This window comes from Equus asinus, chromosome 4 (assembly GCF_041296235.1).
Source record: "Equus asinus isolate D_3611 breed Donkey chromosome 4, EquAss-T2T_v2, whole genome shotgun sequence".
Classification (NCBI taxonomy): Eukaryota; Metazoa; Chordata; class Mammalia; order Perissodactyla; family Equidae; genus Equus; species Equus asinus.
The window spans coordinates 104,653,853-104,675,503 of record NC_091793.1 but is presented as its reverse complement, the minus strand read 5'-3'; the positions used below and the strand labels follow the sequence as shown (position 1 = coordinate 104,675,503).

The 21,651-nt window shown below is 37.3% G+C and overlaps 1 protein-coding gene across 3 annotated transcripts in view; it reads left to right on the top strand.

Moving 5' to 3' along the window:
* Positions 1-21,651, top strand: part of GRB14 (growth factor receptor bound protein 14) — a 122,376-nt gene that overhangs the window by 87,941 nt on the left and 12,784 nt on the right. For all 3 annotated transcript variants that reach the window (XM_014860284.3, XM_044768802.2, XM_014860275.3), the window contains 5 exons: positions 8,806-8,927; positions 10,801-10,875; positions 13,592-13,729; positions 18,218-18,328; positions 18,520-18,615. In XM_014860284.3, coding sequence (XP_014715770.3) covers positions 8,806-8,927; positions 10,801-10,875; positions 13,592-13,729; positions 18,218-18,328; positions 18,520-18,615 — 542 coding nt within the window. The remainder of the gene's footprint in view (positions 1-8,805; positions 8,928-10,800; positions 10,876-13,591; positions 13,730-18,217; positions 18,329-18,519; positions 18,616-21,651) is intronic.

The window sequence follows — 21,651 nt, the reverse complement described above, 5'->3', positions numbered from 1 at the left end:
GTAATTCTGTGAAAGCTGGGACCCTGATTATGTATACATCTTTGTAACCAGTGGGCCTACGACAAATAAATGGTTTTTGAACTAAGGTATACTAAACTGTAAGGTATTTATATCAGACAGTTCAAAGGATGGCTTGCAAAGTACCTAGAAGGAAAAGACTTGGAAAAGAAGCCAAAGAAATTGCATGCCGTGCCCAAATAGAAATTTACTCTGAGTCCTTAAAGGATACTTTGGGTAACTTAGAGTTTATGGAAGCTGTTTTAAAGTTCTTCAGGTATTTACCAGTCAGTTTGAAATAGTATATATGCAAATACTTTGTGGAAAAGTAAGGCTTTCTATGAATACAAGTTGTGATCGTTGAGTCTGAGTTAACATGAGGACTGTTTCGATTTGTTGAAGAATGATCCACAAGGCCTTGACAGCCTTCAAGCTGAAGTGTCAAGATTTTCCTATTATAACGTTGAGGGAGCTGAATCTGGCCGTGGCAATTTTCTGGGGGATTTTGCCAGTATTAAGTAGTTTTCTTAGGTTAAGGAACCTTTTAGAAATTGAGCCCTGTTTTATTCTTTGCTTCTCCAGTTTTTGCTTTGCTTGGTCAGAGGCTGTTCATTTTTATCTGAAAATAAGAGTGACAAAATGTATGTAGTTTCTACCCAGCACAGAGAAGTACAAGGACCATTTGTCTCCTGGAGTTTCCTGTAACAAAGGTATACAAAGAATTGTTTTCTGGGCGAATTAGAGGTAAAAGCCACTTTTGTTTCTTCTCTTATCAAGTGATGAGAAGAGTAGGGACTCAGGTTTCTATTTGAGCCCACGCTGTACTTTCAGTGGATTCAGTGAAGAAATCCAGGCAGAAGGTCACAGGTGAACACTTTCCGTTCTGGGGGAAGATTGAGGTTTTTTAAAAGACTTTGAAGTTAAATCAACAGTTTCAGAAGAAACTTCTTTCTTCTCTCTCTTTTTTTAAGAAAAAGTTTCTGAAAACTAAATAGAAAATAGAATTATATGTAGTTATCATTATTTGGTAATGTCTCATTCTATTACCATCAGGCTTCACTTGTCTATCAGAAACAAAAATAAAATTGAAAAAATATGAAGCTTTTGTTTTTGTTTTTAAAAAACTTGTTTTACTCTTTTGGAGGCTTTCTTCCTTTTTTTCCTCCCTTTTGGTTGCTGTTTTGAAGCGATTTAAGAGGGCTTCTCTCCTGTTTTCCTTCCTACACAAGAGTGGTATTTGATCATTGTAATTCACTTTCCAATGCCTGAAAATACTTCAGATAGTTTTTTTAAATAGACTTATATTTGTGAAGTTTTAATAATATATTTTAATATAGTATTTTAGATGGGTTTATGAAGTTTTAAAAATAAAGTCTTTAAAAGAATCTTGATGAATTTATGTGAATGATACCGGGGTCGTTTCTCAAATGATAGCTCAAAATGTATCTGAGTTCGTTCTGGGCAATAGCTCCTAATACCCTGGTTTTTTTGGACATTGTGGCAAAGAGTCTGTAGTTATAGAATTGATTTGCTTCTTTTTGATATTTAAAAAAGATATTCTAAATTACTTAGCAGGATTACTTAGATGGTTAAAATCTGCTTGGTTTTAGAATGGGGTAAAGAAGAGTCAGGAGAAAAGTGGAAACCATCCCGATGAGTATTTGTTTTGTTCTTCCTGCTCTTAGTTCTGGGTGAGGGTGTCTTATGTCCAGGCCTAGGCAAGACAAGGCTGGTCTTCAGCACCTTTTCACCTCCCCTTCAAGCATTTTTCATTTCCTGTCAAAGTAATCCATCTAGGTATCTTGTATTTTCATGTTGAACTTTCTCCCTGTTAAAGTCTGTAGTTAGTTAGATTTCTGCCTTTTTTAAAGAAACATGAACTTTCTGTAAGATGTAATTAATTGATAATCAATTATGCCTCTTAGGGCTATTTGGATTATTGTAACATTAATCTTTTAACATTATGAGACTTCGTTGGGGGATGGAATTTGGCAGTGGATTCAAATTGGGATGGGGTTGTATGAATTTAAACAGATTCTTTAATGTAATACAATTTTAAAAAGCTGGAAATAAGAAAATTTTATCTTTGTTACCAGATGAGTATATGAGGTAAAAACCTGCAGCTTCATTTGATCCTCTAGAGTTTGTTTATTTTGCCCTCTTATATATTATCTGAATGTTCGATAGAATAGTGCCAGAGTCTTCTTTGAAGGAAGGGAAAGTATGACTTTTGCTTTCTCACATGTTCTTGTTTTTTGCTAGCTTTATTTGAAGCAATTTTTCTTCTTAAGATTACCAGAATACTTTCCTGATGCTAGTAATTGCATTATTTAAACATTTGGTATTATAGTTCTGTGAAGTGTTCTGCCAATATCATATCCCTTATTTTTCCTTTCTAGATTGGTGTGCTGGGCTTCATTTGCGTGTGGTCCACGAGACCCTGACTAGCCCCCCACTTGTTTGGTGACCCCCTCTGTTACACCAGTTCTTTTGTTACCCATTGGTCATAGCTGTTCACATGCAGCTTGGTTCTTCTGCACTTTTATTTTCTTTTTGGATGCGGTCCAAATTCAAATGATTTATGTGAGATTAAGATTGATATAATTTGAAATATTGTCCATTATTTTCTTTCCCCTTGCACTAAAATCGTGGTTTTTTTCACTTAGTTAGCACGTGTTTATTGAACGCATTTCAAAATAAAAGATTTTCAGGCAATTGAAACATGAGAACCTCAGGAATGTGAAAGAGAGATTTTAGCTGACACAGAAAGAATGAACAGGATATAAATAGACGCAGCAGAGGAGAAGGGGATGCTCCTGCGGTGGGAACTGGAGCGAAGGCAGAGGCTATACCGTACAGAGGAAAGAGTGACATGGGGCCAGACCTGTGGCCGCCATTCAAATCCTCAGATGTTTGCCTTTCTGAACTTCAGGTTCATTTTCTGTAAAATGGAAATACAACTTGCTCATTAGATTTTGATATTAGTTTCCTAAGACTATTGTAACATATTACCATAAACCTGGAGACTTAAAACAATGGAAATGTAATCTTTAACAGCTCTGGAGGTGAAAAGTCCAAAATTAATTTCACTGGGCTGAAATCAAGGTGTTGGCATCGCCACGCTCTTTCTGGGGGCTTTACGGGGAATCCATTCCTTGCCTCTTCTGGCTTCTGGTGGCTGCCAGCATTCTTTGGCTTGTGGATGCATCACTTTAGTCCTTGCCTCTGTGGTCATGTTGCCCTTTTCTCTTATGTCTGTGTCAAATCTTCTGTCTGTCTCTTATAAGGATACTTGTGATTGGATTTGGGACCCACCTGGATAATCCAGGATAATATCCTCATCTCAGTATCTTTAAGTTAATGACATCTGCAGAGGCTTTACCATATAAGGTAACATTTACACGTTCCAGAGATTAGGGCCTGATCTCTTTGGGGCCATTAGTTAGCCTACTGAAGATATTACTCGAATCAAATACAGTAATGAAAAAGATCTCAGATTGAGACTTGCAGAAATATAATTTTCTTTATTTCTATAACTGGAATTAATTTTTTACTCTCGGTCTCCTGCCTTCTTAATGGCAGACAGTTTAATCTTCTATTGTTTGCTTTACAGATTGTTCTCAGTCTTCTTGGGGTAAATAATAAGTTCAGGTTCTATAAATGAGTTACACCGGGTTTAGAATATTCTCACCTGAAGTTTCAGACCTACTTTAACTCCGCCAACAGTCTGGTGGGGCATTTAAGTCCCAGGAGGGGTATTTGTCTGACTCTTGTCCAACTTGTAATGTTCTGGAAACCCTTGCTCCTCTCAAGCTTATTGACTGTAACATAAAGTCCCTTAAATTCATGGTCTTCTCTTAGCCCTTCCATCTTCCTTCTGGACTTGATACTACTGCAGTTCTCTTTCCCCACACCTAGGATGCTGTGAACTCCTCTGCCTCAAGGGTGCACTCAGCCATTGCTTCTCCACCATGCCAGATGCAGGATTTCTGTTTGAGCCTACAGATCTCCCAAGGCTACACTCTGGTTTGAGCCACACACCACCGTTAAACATATCTGGCATTTTATCACTATCAACTCCTCACTCTGCAAGAGTTCTCGTTCTCGGAGGGGACAGGAGACAGGGTCACTTGGGGCCTACATCATCCACTTATTGTCTACCTCCCTCTCAGTCTCCATTCCGCCCTTTCCTCCACTAACGCCTTAACTCCAGCTCCTTTCCCAGAGGACAGAGGAAAGAGTGACATGGGGCCAGACCTGTGGCCGCCATTCAAATCCTCAGATGTTTGCCTTTCTGAACTTCAGGTTCATTTTCTGTAAAATGGAAATACAACTTGCTCATTAGATTTTGATATTAGTTTCCTAAGACTATTGTAACATATTACCATAAACCTGGAGACTTAAAACAATGGAAATGTAATCTTTAACAGCTCTGGAGGTGAAAAGTCCAAAATTAATTTCACTGGGCTGAAATCAAGGTGTTGGCATCGCCACGCTCTTTCTGGGGGCTTTACGGGGAATCCATTCCTTGCCTCTTCTGGCTTCTGGTGGCTGCCAGCATTCTTTGGCTTGTGGATGCATCACTTTAGTCCTTGCCTCTGTGTGAGGCAATGGAGACATGATTCTCTCCAAGAAATTCTATTTGTCAATGACTGATAAGTCTACTTTGAAACTCAAAATGCATCTCTGTCATTTTTTCCCCGCTCTATACAGTGTATCTTGAGGGCAGAACATACGTTGTTTCCTTATGGTTGAGAGAGGTAATGGGTACAAAGAAATACAGGTTGGTAAAACAAACAAGCAAACATCTTTTTCACTGCCTTGAAATTTTCTCCCACTGTAGTTGCAAAGAATATAGATATAGTGCTTCACATACTGTGTGTTTAGTAATGTGAACCTGTGTTTCATAAGTTTGAAAACACCAGCTGGGTTTGGGTGAGAAGTCAACAAAAGTAAGGATAGAAAGAGTTGCAGCTTCCTGCTCGGTATCTCAGTGGCCACTGGATCTCCCCACAACCTGCTTCTCTTACATCTCGAGCTCATTAGTCGTAAAATAGTCCTTCTAAGAGCTTAGACGAAGAAGTTTAGTGTCTTTCTTAATTACCCTGTCTCTCTCATTCCATATCCAATTTGTCAGCAAATCTTGTGGGCTCTACCTTCAGAATAGATCCAGATTCTGCCTACCTCTTGCACGTCCGCTGCTACCATTCTAATCTCAAGCCATATCCCTTGTTAATTTCAATATTCTACTAAATGGTCTTCCTGCTTCTACCCTTAAGCCTTTTAAAATCAGTTCTCTACCCAGCAGCCAGTGTGATCCAATGAAAACATAAATCCATTTATGTTACTTCTCTGTTCAAAATGACTTCTCTAACTTAGAGGAAAAGCCAGATCCTCACTATGAACGGCAGGGCTCTATCCAATCCCCCCAGCTCATCACCACTACTTTTCTAACCTCTTCTAGTTCTTTCCCTGTTGCTCACTCAGCTTCAGCCACATTAACCTCCTTGCGGTACTTCAAACATCCCAGCCTTGCTCTTGCCTCAAGGGCTTTGTTCTTGTTCTTCCTCTAGATATCTTCTTGGCTCATGCCCTCTTCTCCTTTGGGTCTTTGTTCAAACATTACCTTCTCAGCGAGGCTTTCCCTCACAAGCTGTTGAAAATGAATTCCTTTCCCCTGTGCCCTCCTCTCTCCCTCTTCCCTGCTCTGTTTTTTCTGTAGTGTTTATTGCCGCCTTTGAAGATTTACATTTTATTTATTCTTCATGTCTTCCCATTAGAATCAGTGATTTTTGACTGTCTTGTTCACTATAAAATTCCAAGCCCCAAGATGAAAGTCTGACACGTGTAGGCCTTCGATAAATATTTGTTGAATGAATGAGTGAATGAATATTATAGCTGCCAGACCACGTGGGTTTATAACAAGTAGGAAGTAGACAAGCTTTTTGAGCAGGGGTCACATCGACACAAATATTTTATGAGGTTTGCTGTGATATTAGTGTCCCGATTGGATTGGAAGAACTAGAATTCTGGAGATAAGTTAAGAGAAGGTGAGGGCCTAAAATGGAATGGCGATAGTGGGAATGGGTTGGGGGTTGTTGGTTGTGTGAGAGACGCTTGGAGGAAGAATCCCTGATGTCTGGGGATGCCAAGAGTGGAGGATATTGAAGTGCATATAGAAAAGATGTAACGGAGATGGGAGAATTTAGGAAAAAGCACTTTGAGAGGGAAAGAGGAAGATGACTTTGTTTTGTCTTTGTTTTCTATTTTTATTTTGGTAAAATGTACATAATATAAAATTTACCATTTTATCCATTTTTAAGGGTAAACTTCACTGGCATTATGTACATTCATATTGTTGTGCAGCTATCACCACCGTCCATCTCTAGGACATTTTTGTCTTTCCTTAGTGAAACGCTGAAACCATTAAATGATAGCTCCTCATTCCTCCTTCCCAGTCCCTGTCACCATTCTACTTTCTGGCTCTGTGAATTTGTCTATTCTAGGTACCTCATGTAAATGGAATCATACAGTATCTGTTCTTTTATGTCTGTCTTATTTTACTTTAAGGTCTTTAAGGGTCAGCCATGTTGTAGCATGTGTAATATTCCATTATATATATATATATAATATATATAGTATATATATAATATATCCATATAATATTCCATTTTATGTCTATACAACATTTTGTTTATCCATTCCTTTGTTGGCGGACAGTAGGATGTTTCCACCTTTTGGCTGTTGTGAATGATACTGTGGACGTTGGTGTACAAATATCTGTTCCAGTCCCTGCTCTCACTTCTTTTGGTTGTATACTTGAAAGTGGAATTGCTGGAATTGTTTAATATTTTGAAGAGCCACCATACTGACTTTGGTTTTAGACATTCTGTGTTTGAGGTGGTGGAAAGTCTGGCAGTTAGGCCTGGTATGTGAGTTAAAACAACCGTAGCCTGAGATTTTGCTTCAAGGAACTTGACAGACATGATGGCTGAAGAGGGGAGAGTGAATTAGTTTAGAGAAAGGGAAGGAAAAGCGTTGAGCCAAGGACTCCCTCTTAGGAGGGAGAAGGAGCTACGGGGGCTTGTCAATGAGACAGAAAAAGAGCAATGGGAGTTAGGAACAGGACCCAGAGTGTTGATACACACTTAGCTCAAACTCATCCATATTCATTGAACACTCTTACAAGAACTTCCTTTCAGATGAATAAGCTTCTATTTAAGTAGACATTACTTTCAAGGGTTCGGGTGTTGTAGGTCACAGATCACTCCCGAGTGTTGAATTTCTGAAACACAGGTACTTTTTAAAAAGGTCTTAGAGACACCTAAAAAAGCAGATTTCTATATTCCTTATTTGGCTGTTCTCCATTCCCTGTTTTGCGTTAGTAATTTCACAGTTACTTTTCTTTAACCTTTTATTAAAGTATGACATACCTTAAGAAAAGTAAACAAACCGTATATGGACAACTCAGTGAATTCTCAGATATATATCTGAGGATCCAACAACACCCAGATCAAGAAAAAGAATATTACCCCCACCCAATGATTCTCCTCCTGCCCCTGCCCATTCACCCACTCTCCCCATGAGCTTGATTTCTAACACCATAAATTTGTTTTACCTGTGTCGAGCCTTATATAAGTGGAATCATGTAATTTGTACTCTTTGTGTCTGATTTCTTTCATTTAATATTATGTTTATGAAATTTATGCATACAGTTATATGTTATAGTATATATTTCATTGTGTGATTTTGCACAATTTATTCATTTTCATGTTGATAAGCATTTGGGTAGTTTCTAGTTTGGGGCTATTATGAATAGTATTGCTATGAATATCATAGTTTCTTAGTAAAATAGGAATTTTGAGTGTTATATTTACCTCTTTAAAGTTGTCATTGCTTATTTCATTTAAGTGCCTTTTCTCGTAAGAGCCTTCTCACCCTACCTACCTATCTTCCTTCTATCTTCATTCCTTTTTATTTTTTTGTGGTGAAGAAGATTGGCCCTGAGCTAACTTCTGTGCCAGTCTTTCTCTATTTTGTATGTGGGATGCCACCACAGCATGGTTTGATGAGCAGTGTGTAGGTCTGCACCCAGGATCTAAGCCAGTGAACCCCAGGCCACCAAAGTGGAGCGCCCAAACTTAACCACTGTGCAACTAGGTCAGCCCCCCATCTTCATTCTTAATAAAAAATATATTTGCCTGAACACTAGTTTTGAAGTGTAAGTGCCACAAGAAGTTAGGTTTCTTAAAAGATTCTGTGTACTTGCTTTAAAATTTTCCTTTTAAAGCATTTGTTTTAATTTTTCTTAGCTTTCCATATTATGTGTCTTAAATGCATATTGAACCTGTCAAAATTTTTTGTCTCTTAATGAGGTGAATTGTTCAGCCTTGAGGCACATATTTTAATTTTGGCAACATGATGAATTAGAGAAAAAAAGAATAGCTCCATATTCTTAATGTAGATTTGTTATCCAACTTATAATTTACATAGCAATAAAAGGAGATTGAGAATTAGCAAAGAGTGCATTGTGCTATTTTATGTCATTTGCCTCTTCAGGTTGCAGTCTGTTTTGGCATAAAAATCAACATTATTAATTCAAAATTGGTGAGAACTTTATCCATCTGGCTATTTCAGAATTGAGTTGAAATTTGCTATGTTTAATAAAGATAGATGCATAATATATTTTATATAGTTTATGAATATTTATATCCTTATATATTTGTTTACCTACCTGTCTGTCTGTCTATCTACCTACCTACCTATCTTGTCTATTTGTTGACGTGTTCACTGAAACATTCTTTACAGAAAGAACAATAGAAGACCATGAGCTGGTGATTGAAGTGCTGTCTAACTGGGGAATGGAAGAAGAAAATAAGCTATACTTTAGAAAAAATTATGCCAAATATGAATTCTTTAAAAATCCAATGGTAAGTAAAATCCCCATTGATAGTTATGAAAAATAAATTAATTAGTTAAATTTTATTTTATTTTATGTGAAGAAAAGAGTCCCTATAAGTAAAATACACTTCCGTATTTGGTGAATTGTAGGTAAGAATTCTGGTCCTTTAAAATTATAGTCACATTTTTTCTTACTCTAATAGTGATTAGTCAGCATCATCACAGAAGTTCAGACACACAGTTTTGGGCAACTATTGCTTCTTTTTCTTTCTTTTTAAGAAAAAGAAAAAACTACTAAACATTTGGTTTGGGGAATAGATTATTAGAGATCCTCAAGCAGTTTCCAAAATATTATAGTTTAACACTTTTCACAGAATTTAGGAAATTTAAATAAGAATTTTTTAAAAGTAAAAACAGATTGATCATTGTTGGGAATGTTGTAACTTAGCCAGATATTTAAGATTGACGTGAGTCTTGCTGTTCCAAAGTATTTTGTTTTCAGTGTAATAATTACTGAGCTAAGTAGAAATGAGATAAAGACCAGTGCATTATCTAGTAAATAGTACTTTCATTATAGTTCTCTTTGAAAGAAAAAATAAATGTATGTCACATTCTAATGAAGATTAGGGATCTGGAGAAGTCAGAATAGCCTCTGGGCTCATTATTTTAAATTGTTTTTGTCTCTGCAGCTGTAGCATATTTTTACACTAAGTTTTGGATAATTGGATTGAAATGATCCTTTATGAAAAATATATGATACACACCATAATAGAATATTTTCAAACCCTGAAAGACCTCTTACTTTCTCTTTTATTTGAACCTATTAATAGAAACATAATGGGATGATCTTTGACAAAGAAGGGTCCTGAGAAAAATTAAACAAAATTAGAATTTGAAGGGAAACTGTTTTCTTGTTGTGAATCTTTATTAAAAGGAAGAATTTAAAAGTCATAGTTAAAGGCATATGGTTTAGTGCTCGTTTTTGGTTTTATCTTTCTTTTTAAATTTAAACAAGGTTGTGCATTCAGTTTGTAGACCTATAGCAGTGGTTCTCATCTAGGGGGCAATTTGACAATGTCTGGAGACCTTTTTGGTTGTCATAACTGGGAGGTGGGGAGGGCTGCTCGTGGGTAGAGGCCAGGAATACTGCTAAACACCCTACGATGCACAGCACAGCCCCCCACAACACAGTGTTGTTAGACCATGTTAATAGAACTACTGTTGAAAAACCCTGTCTTACAGGAAGTATAGTAGAATGTATTTTCCCAAACTTCTCTGATCATAAAAATTACCTAGGGGAGGAAGAGAGTGCTTTTTAAACACCCAGGATCCAGGACCTACCCAGACCCACTGAATTAGACACTCCGGGAATGAGGGTTGGGAATTCCTGTTTTTGACAACTGCCCTGGGTGAATTTTATGATCATACAAGTTTGGAGAAACAGTAGGTGGAAAGGACTGGACTTTCAGCTCCCTGGCCCCAGTCAAAGCCCTTGCTCCTCTGCACTGTGGGCTGTGACCTTGGGTGTACCCTTTACTTCTATGGTCCTTGACTTTATAAAATAGAGTTGATAGTCTTTTAATACCTGCTGGAGCCGTCGCAGGACTCAGGGACAAGAGACGGGAGCAAGCACACTGTCACCCCGAGGACAGAGTTTTGTAACTAGACGTACAGGAGTCTGTGCATCAACATCATCTGAGGGGTTTGCTCATCTTTGGGCCCTACTCTTTTTGTCTCATTAAGATACCTGAAGGTAGAGTCCAGGGACCAGCATTTTTACAAGCACTTTGGGTGAATTTCAACACATTGATTTGAAGAACTTTTGCTGTAGAATACTATATTGGTCATAACTGAATCTTTCTAGCATGGGTTTTGTGATAATGTAACGTATCTTTTCGTCAGTATTTTTTTCCAGAGCATATGGTGTCTTTTGCAACTGAAACCAATGGTGAAATATCCCCCACACAGATTTTGCAGGTAAAATATATTTTCGTTAAAGTATGTAAGTAATAACATAGAAAAGGGAAACTTTAAAATATGTATAAACATGCCCATATTTTGAAATGTTATGCCTAGAATGGTTAATTTTTGCTAGAGGTAAAACGAAAAAGAAAAGAAGAGGAGAGAAAAGGACAAAACCTGCATAAAGAATTCCCTAAATTGATAAAGCCTCCAACAATATTATTATTCCCAGTTTTGGCCAATTGTCAAAGGATTTTTAGCATTTAAAACGTATCGTGAAAGGAAACTTCCAGAGTTTTGCTCTGTGATATGTTTAAAGATTACGTTAGTTTTTTTAAAAATCAAAATTCCCCGTAAATTGTAGATATTTTACTAACAGATTAGTGTTAACTTTTATAATAAATGCCCTGAACCCCTAAATGTGATAAGATATTTAGCAATTAAATGAAAGGAGAAAAAAGATACAGAATAGATCTATTTCTTGCACTCACATTTGTAATAGCTACATTTATAATAGCTATGATACAAATACTTCAGTAGAATTTTGTAGAATTTGCTGAATTACGAATGTAGTTATTTAATTAAAAATCTCTTTACTTTTGCATCTGTTGGGCTCATTTCTTCCAAACTGGCAGTGGCTTTAGGTGATCATTTTCCCAGACATTTTTCTTGCAATAAAAGAATGATTTCAGTTGCGATTTTGTTTTTGATAGACTAGTCGATTTCACATCAGAAGCTCTACAGTTGTTAACAGGTTAATGTTGAGCAATGTTTATGTAATGGTTGCTGTTTGAGTGAAGCCCTGGGCATCCCCATACCCATTCGGTATTCTCTGATCTTCGATGAAAAAGACTTAATATTTCCAATATAGATAGCACTTTATTTAAATATATTGAGTATCACAGATGTGTTTTCTAATAGGTTATATTTAATTTTTGCACTTCAAAATATTTTAGAAATAGGGTTAGCCTCAAGAGATTTTTCTTGAAAAAGCTACTTATATGCTACTGGGTTTTCACAGGCACCCCATCAGAATATTAGGGCAGGGCCCCAGAACCCCAGCTCTCAGGGCTTCTCGATGCTTCACTACTGTATTGTGACAGGGCAGTAGGTTGGAGTTTTTCTTCTGTCTCCTTTCCCAAGTTCTCCTATAATATAGTTATATTACCTTAATATTCATTTATAAAAACAAGAAAAATTTTAGCTTTGAAATCAGATAGTCCTGCATGTGCCCCTGACCTCTTCTCTCCACTGAGGCAGTGTTTCCACTTTCTAAAACGTTTCTTCTTTTTCCAGTGTGACCTCTATGACTCCCTTTTTAAAATTTAATTGGTTTGGTTTAATAACTTGGAAAGCACTCAAAACTAAAAAACCTACTTGCCTGTTTTGCATGTCAATTAATTAATATCTGTGGCTCATTAAATTTAATTTTTTTTAGTAATTTACTTTAAAAAACATAAATATCTACTATCAGCATTTCCCTGAGTGGCCTTTTAAAATATGTTACATTGTTTTAGCTAATCATTTCTCTTACTTTCAGTTTTTCCATTTTGCATTTGTTTATTCATAGGGATTTCTATTTTCTTCTTTTAATGAGACACTAATGCATTTCACTGTCTTATTAAAGATGCTGAGCACAGCCACTCGGATAGAGCCATTCCTTTTCATTCGCGTTTTCCTGACCAACACATGCCTGCCGTCTCAGCTAATTATTCCTGTGTAACACACTGTTCCAAACGCTGATGGCTTAAGTACCCACTCACATTTTGCCAGCAATTTTATGGGTCAGGAATTTGGGAAGGCTTTAACCGGTGGCTCATCTCTGAGGCACATTGACTCCCAGTGCGGTTGAGGATCCCCTTCTAAGATGGCTTTTCACTGTGTGCCTGGTACTCCTGATGTTTCTTTCGCCACATGATGTCTCCTCCTTCAGGCCTGTTCTAGTTGCTTTGGGCTTCTTACCACATAGCTGTCTCAGGGTTAGTCACTTTTCTTATGTGACAGCTAGCTTCCGAGAGTTAAGTAGTGGAGGCCCCGGAAGCCCTCAGGTTAGCTAAGGACTACAGTTAGAACCACCTGTCACTGGTGCCATATTTTTTGGTCAAAGCAGTCACAAGCCTTACTCAGATTCAAGGGCTGGAGAAACAGACTCTCCGTTTCCTGATTCATTGGCAAGATTACTGTGCAGAAGAGCATGTAGGATGGAAGATATTGTTGCAGTTCTCTTTGGAAAACACAATCTGCCATCGGCACCCACAACTGAGAACCATAGAGGACAAAGAAGAGGTTGTTTGTTTTCCTCTCATGAAGGGGGTGAACTTGGCTCAGCTTTCTTAATAATTGAATAATTGAAGTCAGGATTGTGGTCTTAGACCATATGAAGTTGAAGTTGATAGGTTCTCAAGCAAAATCGTAGAAAAGGATGAAAAATATCAGGATTTAACTCCATAGATGAAGTCCAGCTTTTCAAATGGACATTCAGATAGCTTATAATTTTGGTGTTTGGTCAAGTACTGATCCCTTAGTATGTATATTTTGTGAATGTATTTTCATTTGGAACTCGAAAGACTTATTTCCTGTTGTGTATATATTGTCATTTTTGCAATGGCATGTAAGTGGTATTGACATTGTTAGGTTTTACGTGTTTCTGTTTGAAATCTTAGCATGATTAGTATATAGTACAGTATCATTGATTCAAAAACAGTATGAGAATGTCTGATTTTTCTTTCAGATGTTTCTGAGTTCAAGCACATATCCTGAAATCCATGGCTTCTTACATGCAAAAGAACAGGGAAAGAAGTCCTGGAAAAAGATTTACTTCCTTCTGAGAAGATCTGGTTTATATTTTTCTACTAAAGGGACATCAAAGGTAATTGAAATATCAGTCGTGTGTTATGAATCTTATATAAGATGTAAGTTAAAATGGATTTTGCTTTATTTATTACATTATTACTTGATGTCAGAAGTTGGTAATTTTTTTGAATTCCAGACATTTGCCATAATCTGTTTAAAAACTATTCAGCTTTATTTACCACTATTTTCAACATACGTTGTTTGATGGAATCTAGGTACTCTCATTACAGTACCACATACCTTGCTCATTTCTTCCCCACTCTGAATTTTACCCCTTTCTCCTCATCCTAGGCCAAAGATTTTGAGGCCCAGCATAGTTCACGTCTTTTCTTTTTACTCCAGGTCATATGACTGGTCTTGCCCACTTCTGAACTTCTGTTGATGCAGTTAGTAATAACAGTTCTTTAATTCCTTTGAGTGTGTTAGTTTTGGCTCCTTAGCTAGATTATAAATTCCTAGAGGAAGTTATGTTATGATCAGGGGTAAATATATCTGTTTATTTGTGTGCTTGTATATACAGTTATAGAGACATGCGCTTGCAGATGTCCATACACACATAAGTAATCACTTATATAATTCCCACAGTGCTCAGCGCTATGTGATCTGTGTTTCTATGTAGTCTAGTCAATGTTGACTCTGCCATATGGTCTATGTTTTATAAGTGTTGACATTTTATGCAATACATTGATATCTTTTAAGTGGAACTACTTTTGAGAGTTTTCGTGAGAGGCTATTTTAATTCTATTTTCATTTAATCCATTGTTGTCAATGACAACATTGTTGATTCTTTATGGGTAAACTGTCATTTTTCCCTGGCTATTTTTCAGATATTGTTCTATTCATTTGTGTTCAGTAATTTCCCTGCCATATTCCTAGGTACGTTCAAATATATCCTGATAAATCTGGCTTGATTCTCAATATACACATTCAATTTGCAAATTCCTATTTTTCTTATATGCTGGAAATGCTCATCCATTATTTATTTCTCATTCTCATTATTTGATCCTTTAATTTGCAGTAGGATTTTATGTCTTGGCCAGTCATGGCTCCAGGTGCCTCTTTGATTGTGATGTTTAACTCCATCTCTGCCTCTGTCTTCAAATGACCTTCTCCTCTTTCTCTGTGTGTCTCTTATAAGGACATAGTCACTGGATTTAAGGCTGACCCAGATAATCTAAGATGATCCTATCTTGAGATCTTTAACTTAATTACCTATGCAAAGACCCGTTTTCCAAATCAAGTCATATTCACAGTTTCTCAGGGTTAGGGCATGGACATATCATTTTGGGGGCTATCATTCAACTCGCTGCAGGAAGCCAGTAAAAAATTTTGAGCAAGAGAGTGAAATGATCAAGTCAGAAAAAGATTAGAATGGCCATAGGGAGCTTAAAACATCAAGTAGAGAGATGGAGAGAGAGAGAAAAAGAGAGTGAGGGGGATGGAGCAAGGGAGGCAGGGAGAGAGTAGGAGGAAGGGAGAGAGATTGATTAGAAACACAGAGGCTAATTAGATGATCATTTCAATAATCTAGGGTGGAGGTGATAAGAGCTAACCTAGGATGAGCAGTGGAGGGAGAAGAAAAGGATGGGTGCAAGATTAAGTGGTAAGTGGCCAGGTTTTGCTGACTGATTGATATGAAAGAAGAGGATGCATTTAAAAATGTTTTTGGAGAAAGAAACAAAGAAATAGAAAATGATTTAATAGAATAAACAGGAATAGAAGGTTTGTTAGAAGGTCACTATGTTAGAGATAAGATAATGATTTTGGTTCTAGATATACTGTGTTGAGGTTGAAGCATCCAAAAGGAAATCCCCAGAACACAGTTAATGATGGAGACCAGATATTTGGGTAGTGGTACTAATGGGAGATTTGGAGCCTCAAAGGAATAATATTTGACTCTTTTCCATATTTTCCCGAACTGTTCTTTCATAGTTTCCTCCTTGCCCTCATATACAGTTTTCCTTTGTTGCTGTTTGTGTGTGTGTGTGTTGTGTGTTTCCTTGAGTTGTAACTCGTAGAAGTCTTCATGGAATGGGGCTCTACTAATTTAGTAACCCATCCCCTTACAGAAATCTTTCGTTTTAAGTGTGTATCGCTTGACTATTAGTATTCTATCATATAGACGCATTTAAATAATTTTCCTTGAACATTTAAACTAGTTTTCAAGTTTTCCTATCATAATGTTAGGATGAATGATTATCCGTTTTTGTAATTAGGATTTTAGACTTTTTCTTAACCATTTTATTGAGGTTGCTCCTTTCCCAGTTTTCTGGACCATCAGAAAAGTGGCTTCTGAATTCAGTAATCATATCTGTCTCAGTGTCTTTCTAGTGATTCTTCACTGGAAGATATGATAATGTCTCTTTAATTCCTAAATTCTTACCTCTTCAACAAGTTTCTCATTAAAATCAACTGCCCATTATATTTTTACGTCACCCTTCACCTCCTGTCCCTCCCCATCCATTATACAACAAGACAGAGTTTATTCCTTCTGTTGGATCCATTCTTTTGTCCTTACAATGGTCTTCCCCTTGGCTAGGCAAAATTATAAGCATCAAATCTCTAGTCTCAGTCCATACCTTAGCTCTTTTCAGCATAGTGTCTGACTCTGCTATGCATCAGTACGTAATACTGTTCTCGCTAGCCTGTGCCTAATGAGCTCATGTTCCATAGGCTATACATGAAAATGATTTTAAGTTCCTCTCAAAAAGGAAATTTGAGGTATTAGATAACCTCAAGGATTATGACCTTGATACAAATTCTGTAGGTTATCTGATATCTAATACGGCATTCCTACCTGGCAAGGAGATCATTTCCTGTCCTTTTTCTGTGAGAAGTCATAATTTATTTTACTTTCTAAAGATGTAGGCTACGTGGGAGTTAGACAATCACAGCAAGAGCCTTGCAGATGTGGCTATAACTTATGTTTCCAGAGAAACATCTTAAGTACCCCCCTCTCCAGTTCTCCCCTTACATACACATTGTGTATGCTTAGCTCTTGCTGACCATGCCAGTCTTAGTGTAGTCTTAGTGTCATAAGCCTTGATGTGTCTGCAATCATGGAACAAAAATCAGTCAAGAGAGAAAACTCCTCATGCCTCGTATGGCCGTCCACTGTTTCTCTGGCTGCCGTTGTCTTACGTCTGAATGACTCAGCTGCACTGACTCTTATAGTATCAGTGCACAGGGATGATTTTATTCCATCTTCGTACAAGTCAGACCTTTTTACTAGTAAATCAGTGTCTGTCAAGGAATAAAGTTTGAAAGGCCATGACAATAAGAGTACCTTTCCTCCTCCCTTGTTCCAAGAGCCCTGGGCTGAGTTTCTTGCAACAGTTTTCTTTTCTGCCTTATTTTCCCATGGAATTGGGAACAGTCATTCATTAGATCAAATGCCTAAGAACAGTGATGCATGGAGAAACAGTGACATACAGAGAAACTCGCTCTCACTCTTGCTCTCCCAGTCATCAGGCACGGGATAGCCTGCTGGTAAATGACTGAATTTCTTTGGGTTTGGATTTGAATGAGTTGCTCAAATTGCGGTTTTCTTTCTTTAGTTTTGTTTTAGAGTACTGCTTCTCAAGTGTCCATGCACATGAATCACCTGGGATCTTGTTAGAATGCAGATTTCGATTCTGTGGGTGGTTCTGGGTTGGGCCATAGATTTTGCATGTCTAATAAGCTCCCAGGTGATATTGATGTTGCCTGTCTGGGACTGTACTACCAGTAGCAAAGTTTTAAAGAAGAAATGCATTTTGGTCAGTTTTGATTATACATTCAACCCCAGAATTAAGCCCTTCTCCAAGTTATTAACCTATCATAGGATAACATGACCCTGTGATTTCCCATGACCAGCTCTAAAGCTCATGGACTTACCAGGGAAGAAATAGCCGTTTATGATTCCACTTTGCCTTGAAGATCAGACACATTCCCCTGCCAGGTGATTTTCCTGAACTCGTTGGGACAGGCTTCCTTCTTTTTGGAAGGGAAGATAGTCATGCTGTCTATCTCGTTGCCTGCTGTGGTGTACTGGGCCGAACACAAGGCAGGATGGTCTTTTCTGAATGAAGCAGGAGTCATCGGCTTTCCTTCTCCTCTAACTGCTGTGGAAGTGCAAGGCAACCTTATCTTCTTTGTTGAATTACCATTATTTGAAACCTGGACGAGGAAAACATTTTCAAAAGCCATTCTTTGTTATCTTCTCTCCCTCAGATTCCTTGAAATAGTGGTTAAAGAGAATAATTTTAAAATAGGAAGATGTGGTTTTTTGTATTTTGGAAGTTTAAATTATAAACAAATTGCCACTTCTCAAATTACATAATATTGTATCAAGCTCCTGGTTATTTAAGGATATAATGACTTAGTTTTTCTTCCCTTTTGTTTCTGTGACATTATTTGGAATAATTTTTGCCAGGGGGTAAATTATGTCATATAATAGAAATACAAAAGAGGTAGTGTGAAAACATGTGTCTGCTTCAACACTTAACATATACTTTTTTTTAAGGAACCACGGCATTTGCAGTTTTTCAGCGAATTTGGCAATAGTGATATATATATGTCACTGGCAGGCAAAAAAAAACATGGAGCGCCGACTAACTATGGATTCTGCTTTAAGGTACAGGCTTAATATTTTGATAGATGAATAAAGCAAGCCTCAGCCTTTTAGGTAAGCTTGAGTTTCTTTTAATTTCTTTTGAAAAGAGACAGCTTTTTCTTATATATAGGAGAATTTTAGTGACTTTTATTTCAACAGGTGTTACCTTCAAGATATGCATTAACGATAAACAATGTGCTGTGGCCTTCTAGCCTAACAAAGCGGGAGGGCCGCGAGACCTGAAAATGCTCTGTGCAGAAGAAGAGCAGAGTAGGACGTGCTGGGTGACCGCGATTAGATTGCTTAAGGTAATCTCGCTGCAGGCGTGCGTTTCTATTTTAAATGCTGGGAGGACCATCAGAGTTTGAAAATATCTGTATTTCAAAACACAAAGACTCACTATGCATCTGTGTGAGTATATGAGAAAGAAGAAAATGAACCACCACCAAATGTGTATATTTTACTTTTTTATCTAAAAGATGAACATTTGCAGAGTAAAGTGGAATAATCCAGTACATTTAGCTTTGTTGTGTGGAGTAAGTATTCCTTTTTAGAAATGTTCTGACTTTTATTTTTTGTAAGAGTATTACATATATACCCAGTATAACTGATTGAAACTTCTCCTGTACACGACTTAGTGTGCATTTTGAAAGCATTGCCATTAATCTGTATGAAGTGTATTTAAAATGTGCCCACCTGGGCATGTTTAGTGCAGGTGTTTTATGTCTCATTTAAGTGTTGTACAAATTACTTTCTAGTTTAAGTATAACTCAAATTATTGTATGAATTTTACTGTAGATATATTTTTTAAACATCTACCTTTGTGCTAAGTAGATATTAGAACTTCCATAAACATAATTTGTTAGTGAGCATTTTGAAAGGAGTAAGAATGTTCTAAAGGTAGGTAGGGAAGAGAAACAGAACTGATTTCTTCCATAGTATCTGGAAATCACATATAAATTATAAAAATTATCAACCACAGGGCTGGCCCAGTGGTGTAGAGGTTAAGTTCATGTGCTCTGCTTTGGCAGCTCAGGGTTTGCAGGTTTGGATCCCAGGCGTGGACCTACATGCTGCTCATCAAGCCATGCTGTGGTGGTATCCCACATACAAAATGAAGGAAGATGGCCACAGGTGTTGGCTCAGTGGCAATCTTCAAGCAGAAAGAGGAGGATTGGCCACAGATATTAGTTCAGGGCCAATCTTCATCACCAAAAAAACAAAAAAAAAGATTATGAACCATTTCTTCTTGAAGAAGGGCAGAATAATCAGAATCAGAGTGATTAATTGTTGTACCAAGTTTGGAAGAAAGTTTTATTTATTAGTCTTTCAGCTTTTTAAAAATGAGGTGAAATTCATCTGACATAAAATTAGCCAGATTAACTATTTTTAATGTGAACAGTTCAGTGGCCTTTAGTACATTCAAGAGGTTGTGCAGCCACCAACTCCATCTAGCTCCAAAGCATTTTCATTACCTACTCTGTACTCATTCAGCAGTTACTCCCAGCCCCTGGCAACCGTCAGTCTGTGTCTGTCTCTAGGATTTAGCTATTTGGATATTTCATAGAAATGAAGTCCTACAATATGTGATCTTTTGTGTCTGACTTCTTTCACTTAGCCTATTGCTTTGTGATTCATCCACTTTGTAGCTTGTATCAGAACTTCACTCCTTTTTATGGTTGAATAATATTCCATTGTATGTGTATGTATGTTAGATAAATAATTTATCCATTTATCCATTGATGGACATTTGGATTGTTTGCACCTTTTGAGTATTATGAATAGTACTGCAGTGAACATGTGTGTACACGTTTGAACATTTGTACATTTGGTACATTTGTTTGAGTACCAGTTTTGAATTTTTCACATATATACCTAGGAATGGAATTGTTGGTTGTATGGTAATTCTCTGGTTTAACTTTTTGAGGAATTGCCAAAATGTTTTCCACAGTGGCCCAAACCATTTTACATTCCCACCAGCAATGAATGAGAATTTCAAAATTTCTCCGTATCCTCACTAACATTTATTATTTTCCTTTCTTGTTGTTGTTAATTATCCTAGTGGGTGTGAAGTGGTATTGGAAGAAAGTTTTAAAAAGCGTTTAAAGGAAGCTTTTGGATTAACTATGAAGTTTGCTTCCTTTTGCTACTGTGGCAAATAGCTACTTTAGTTACCTTTTTGCAAGAGGTTTGTTCTACAATAGCATCCTATTAAAATGACTAGCATGATTTCCGTTTCAACAAAGCTTAGGAGTCTTAACTCTTTGAAATCGTCATGATAAGTAGTTGCTTCTTTGTTACTCTCATTGTCATACAATTTAAAAAAAAGAAAAAAGAACTTTAGAGAGTCTTGGAAAGCAGTCAGTCAAGGGAGTAGTAAGTAGAACCAGATTGGAACACCTGAGCTTTCTAAAGTTCCACCTGGCCCAGCCCCAGCCTTGGGGGAAACCCGTTTTAGCAGGAGAGCTCCGGGTGTTTGCCTGCCTGATTAAGAACCGCTGACTTCATCCAGTCCTCTTGTTTCGTAGATAGGAGGCTGGCACCCTTTGGAAGACTTGGCCCCATCGTAGTTATGGTAGAGAAAATGCCTCGAGGTCTCTGGTTTTCCCTCCCCTTCTGTCAGAACTCTGGAAATGAGGCTAGGCTTGTAGAGGAGATGCTCTCCAAACTTGTTAGCCAAGTCTTTGTTCCTTCTAGCTTGGGCTCAAAGTCAGACACCCAACACAGAAGTGGGTGGTAAGCCTCCTTCTTTTAAACAGTCTTTCAGTGAATCTAACACACCATTGATTTTACTAGAATACTCCATTATTTTTTGCATAACTTAATAGAAGAGAATTATGCCAATAAAATTATATGATGCTTTCGTATCACTTATAATTTTTATTTTCATTTAAGTAGTTGTTTTAGGTTTATTTAGAATTATAGACCTGTATTTTTGTCATTTATCAATTTTGTGTGCACACAGATAAATGTGAAAATATGTATGTGAAATAAGTAGGTTGGGGTATCTTTAAAACTTCTTCATATTCTAAGTCTAGCTTTTCTGAATCTTTGTCATCTCAGAGTCATAGGTATCCATATTTTTCACAGACCATTCAGCTCTGTGCCATCAAGAGCTTTAGGGAGGCAGAACTTGTCAGTTGAGTGCCCTGCCATGGTCTGTGGGATTGTCTTTTTAGCCACTGACATCCGTTTGCAAGGTTTGATGCTAATGCCTTCTTGATCCCATCAAAGATTTCATGCAATGGCAAGTCACTTGGTCCACGGTGAAGATAGGATACCTTAGATTACTAGGCAAATTTATAGATGTTAAAATTTGAAAAGAAATGTGTGTCTAAGAATTG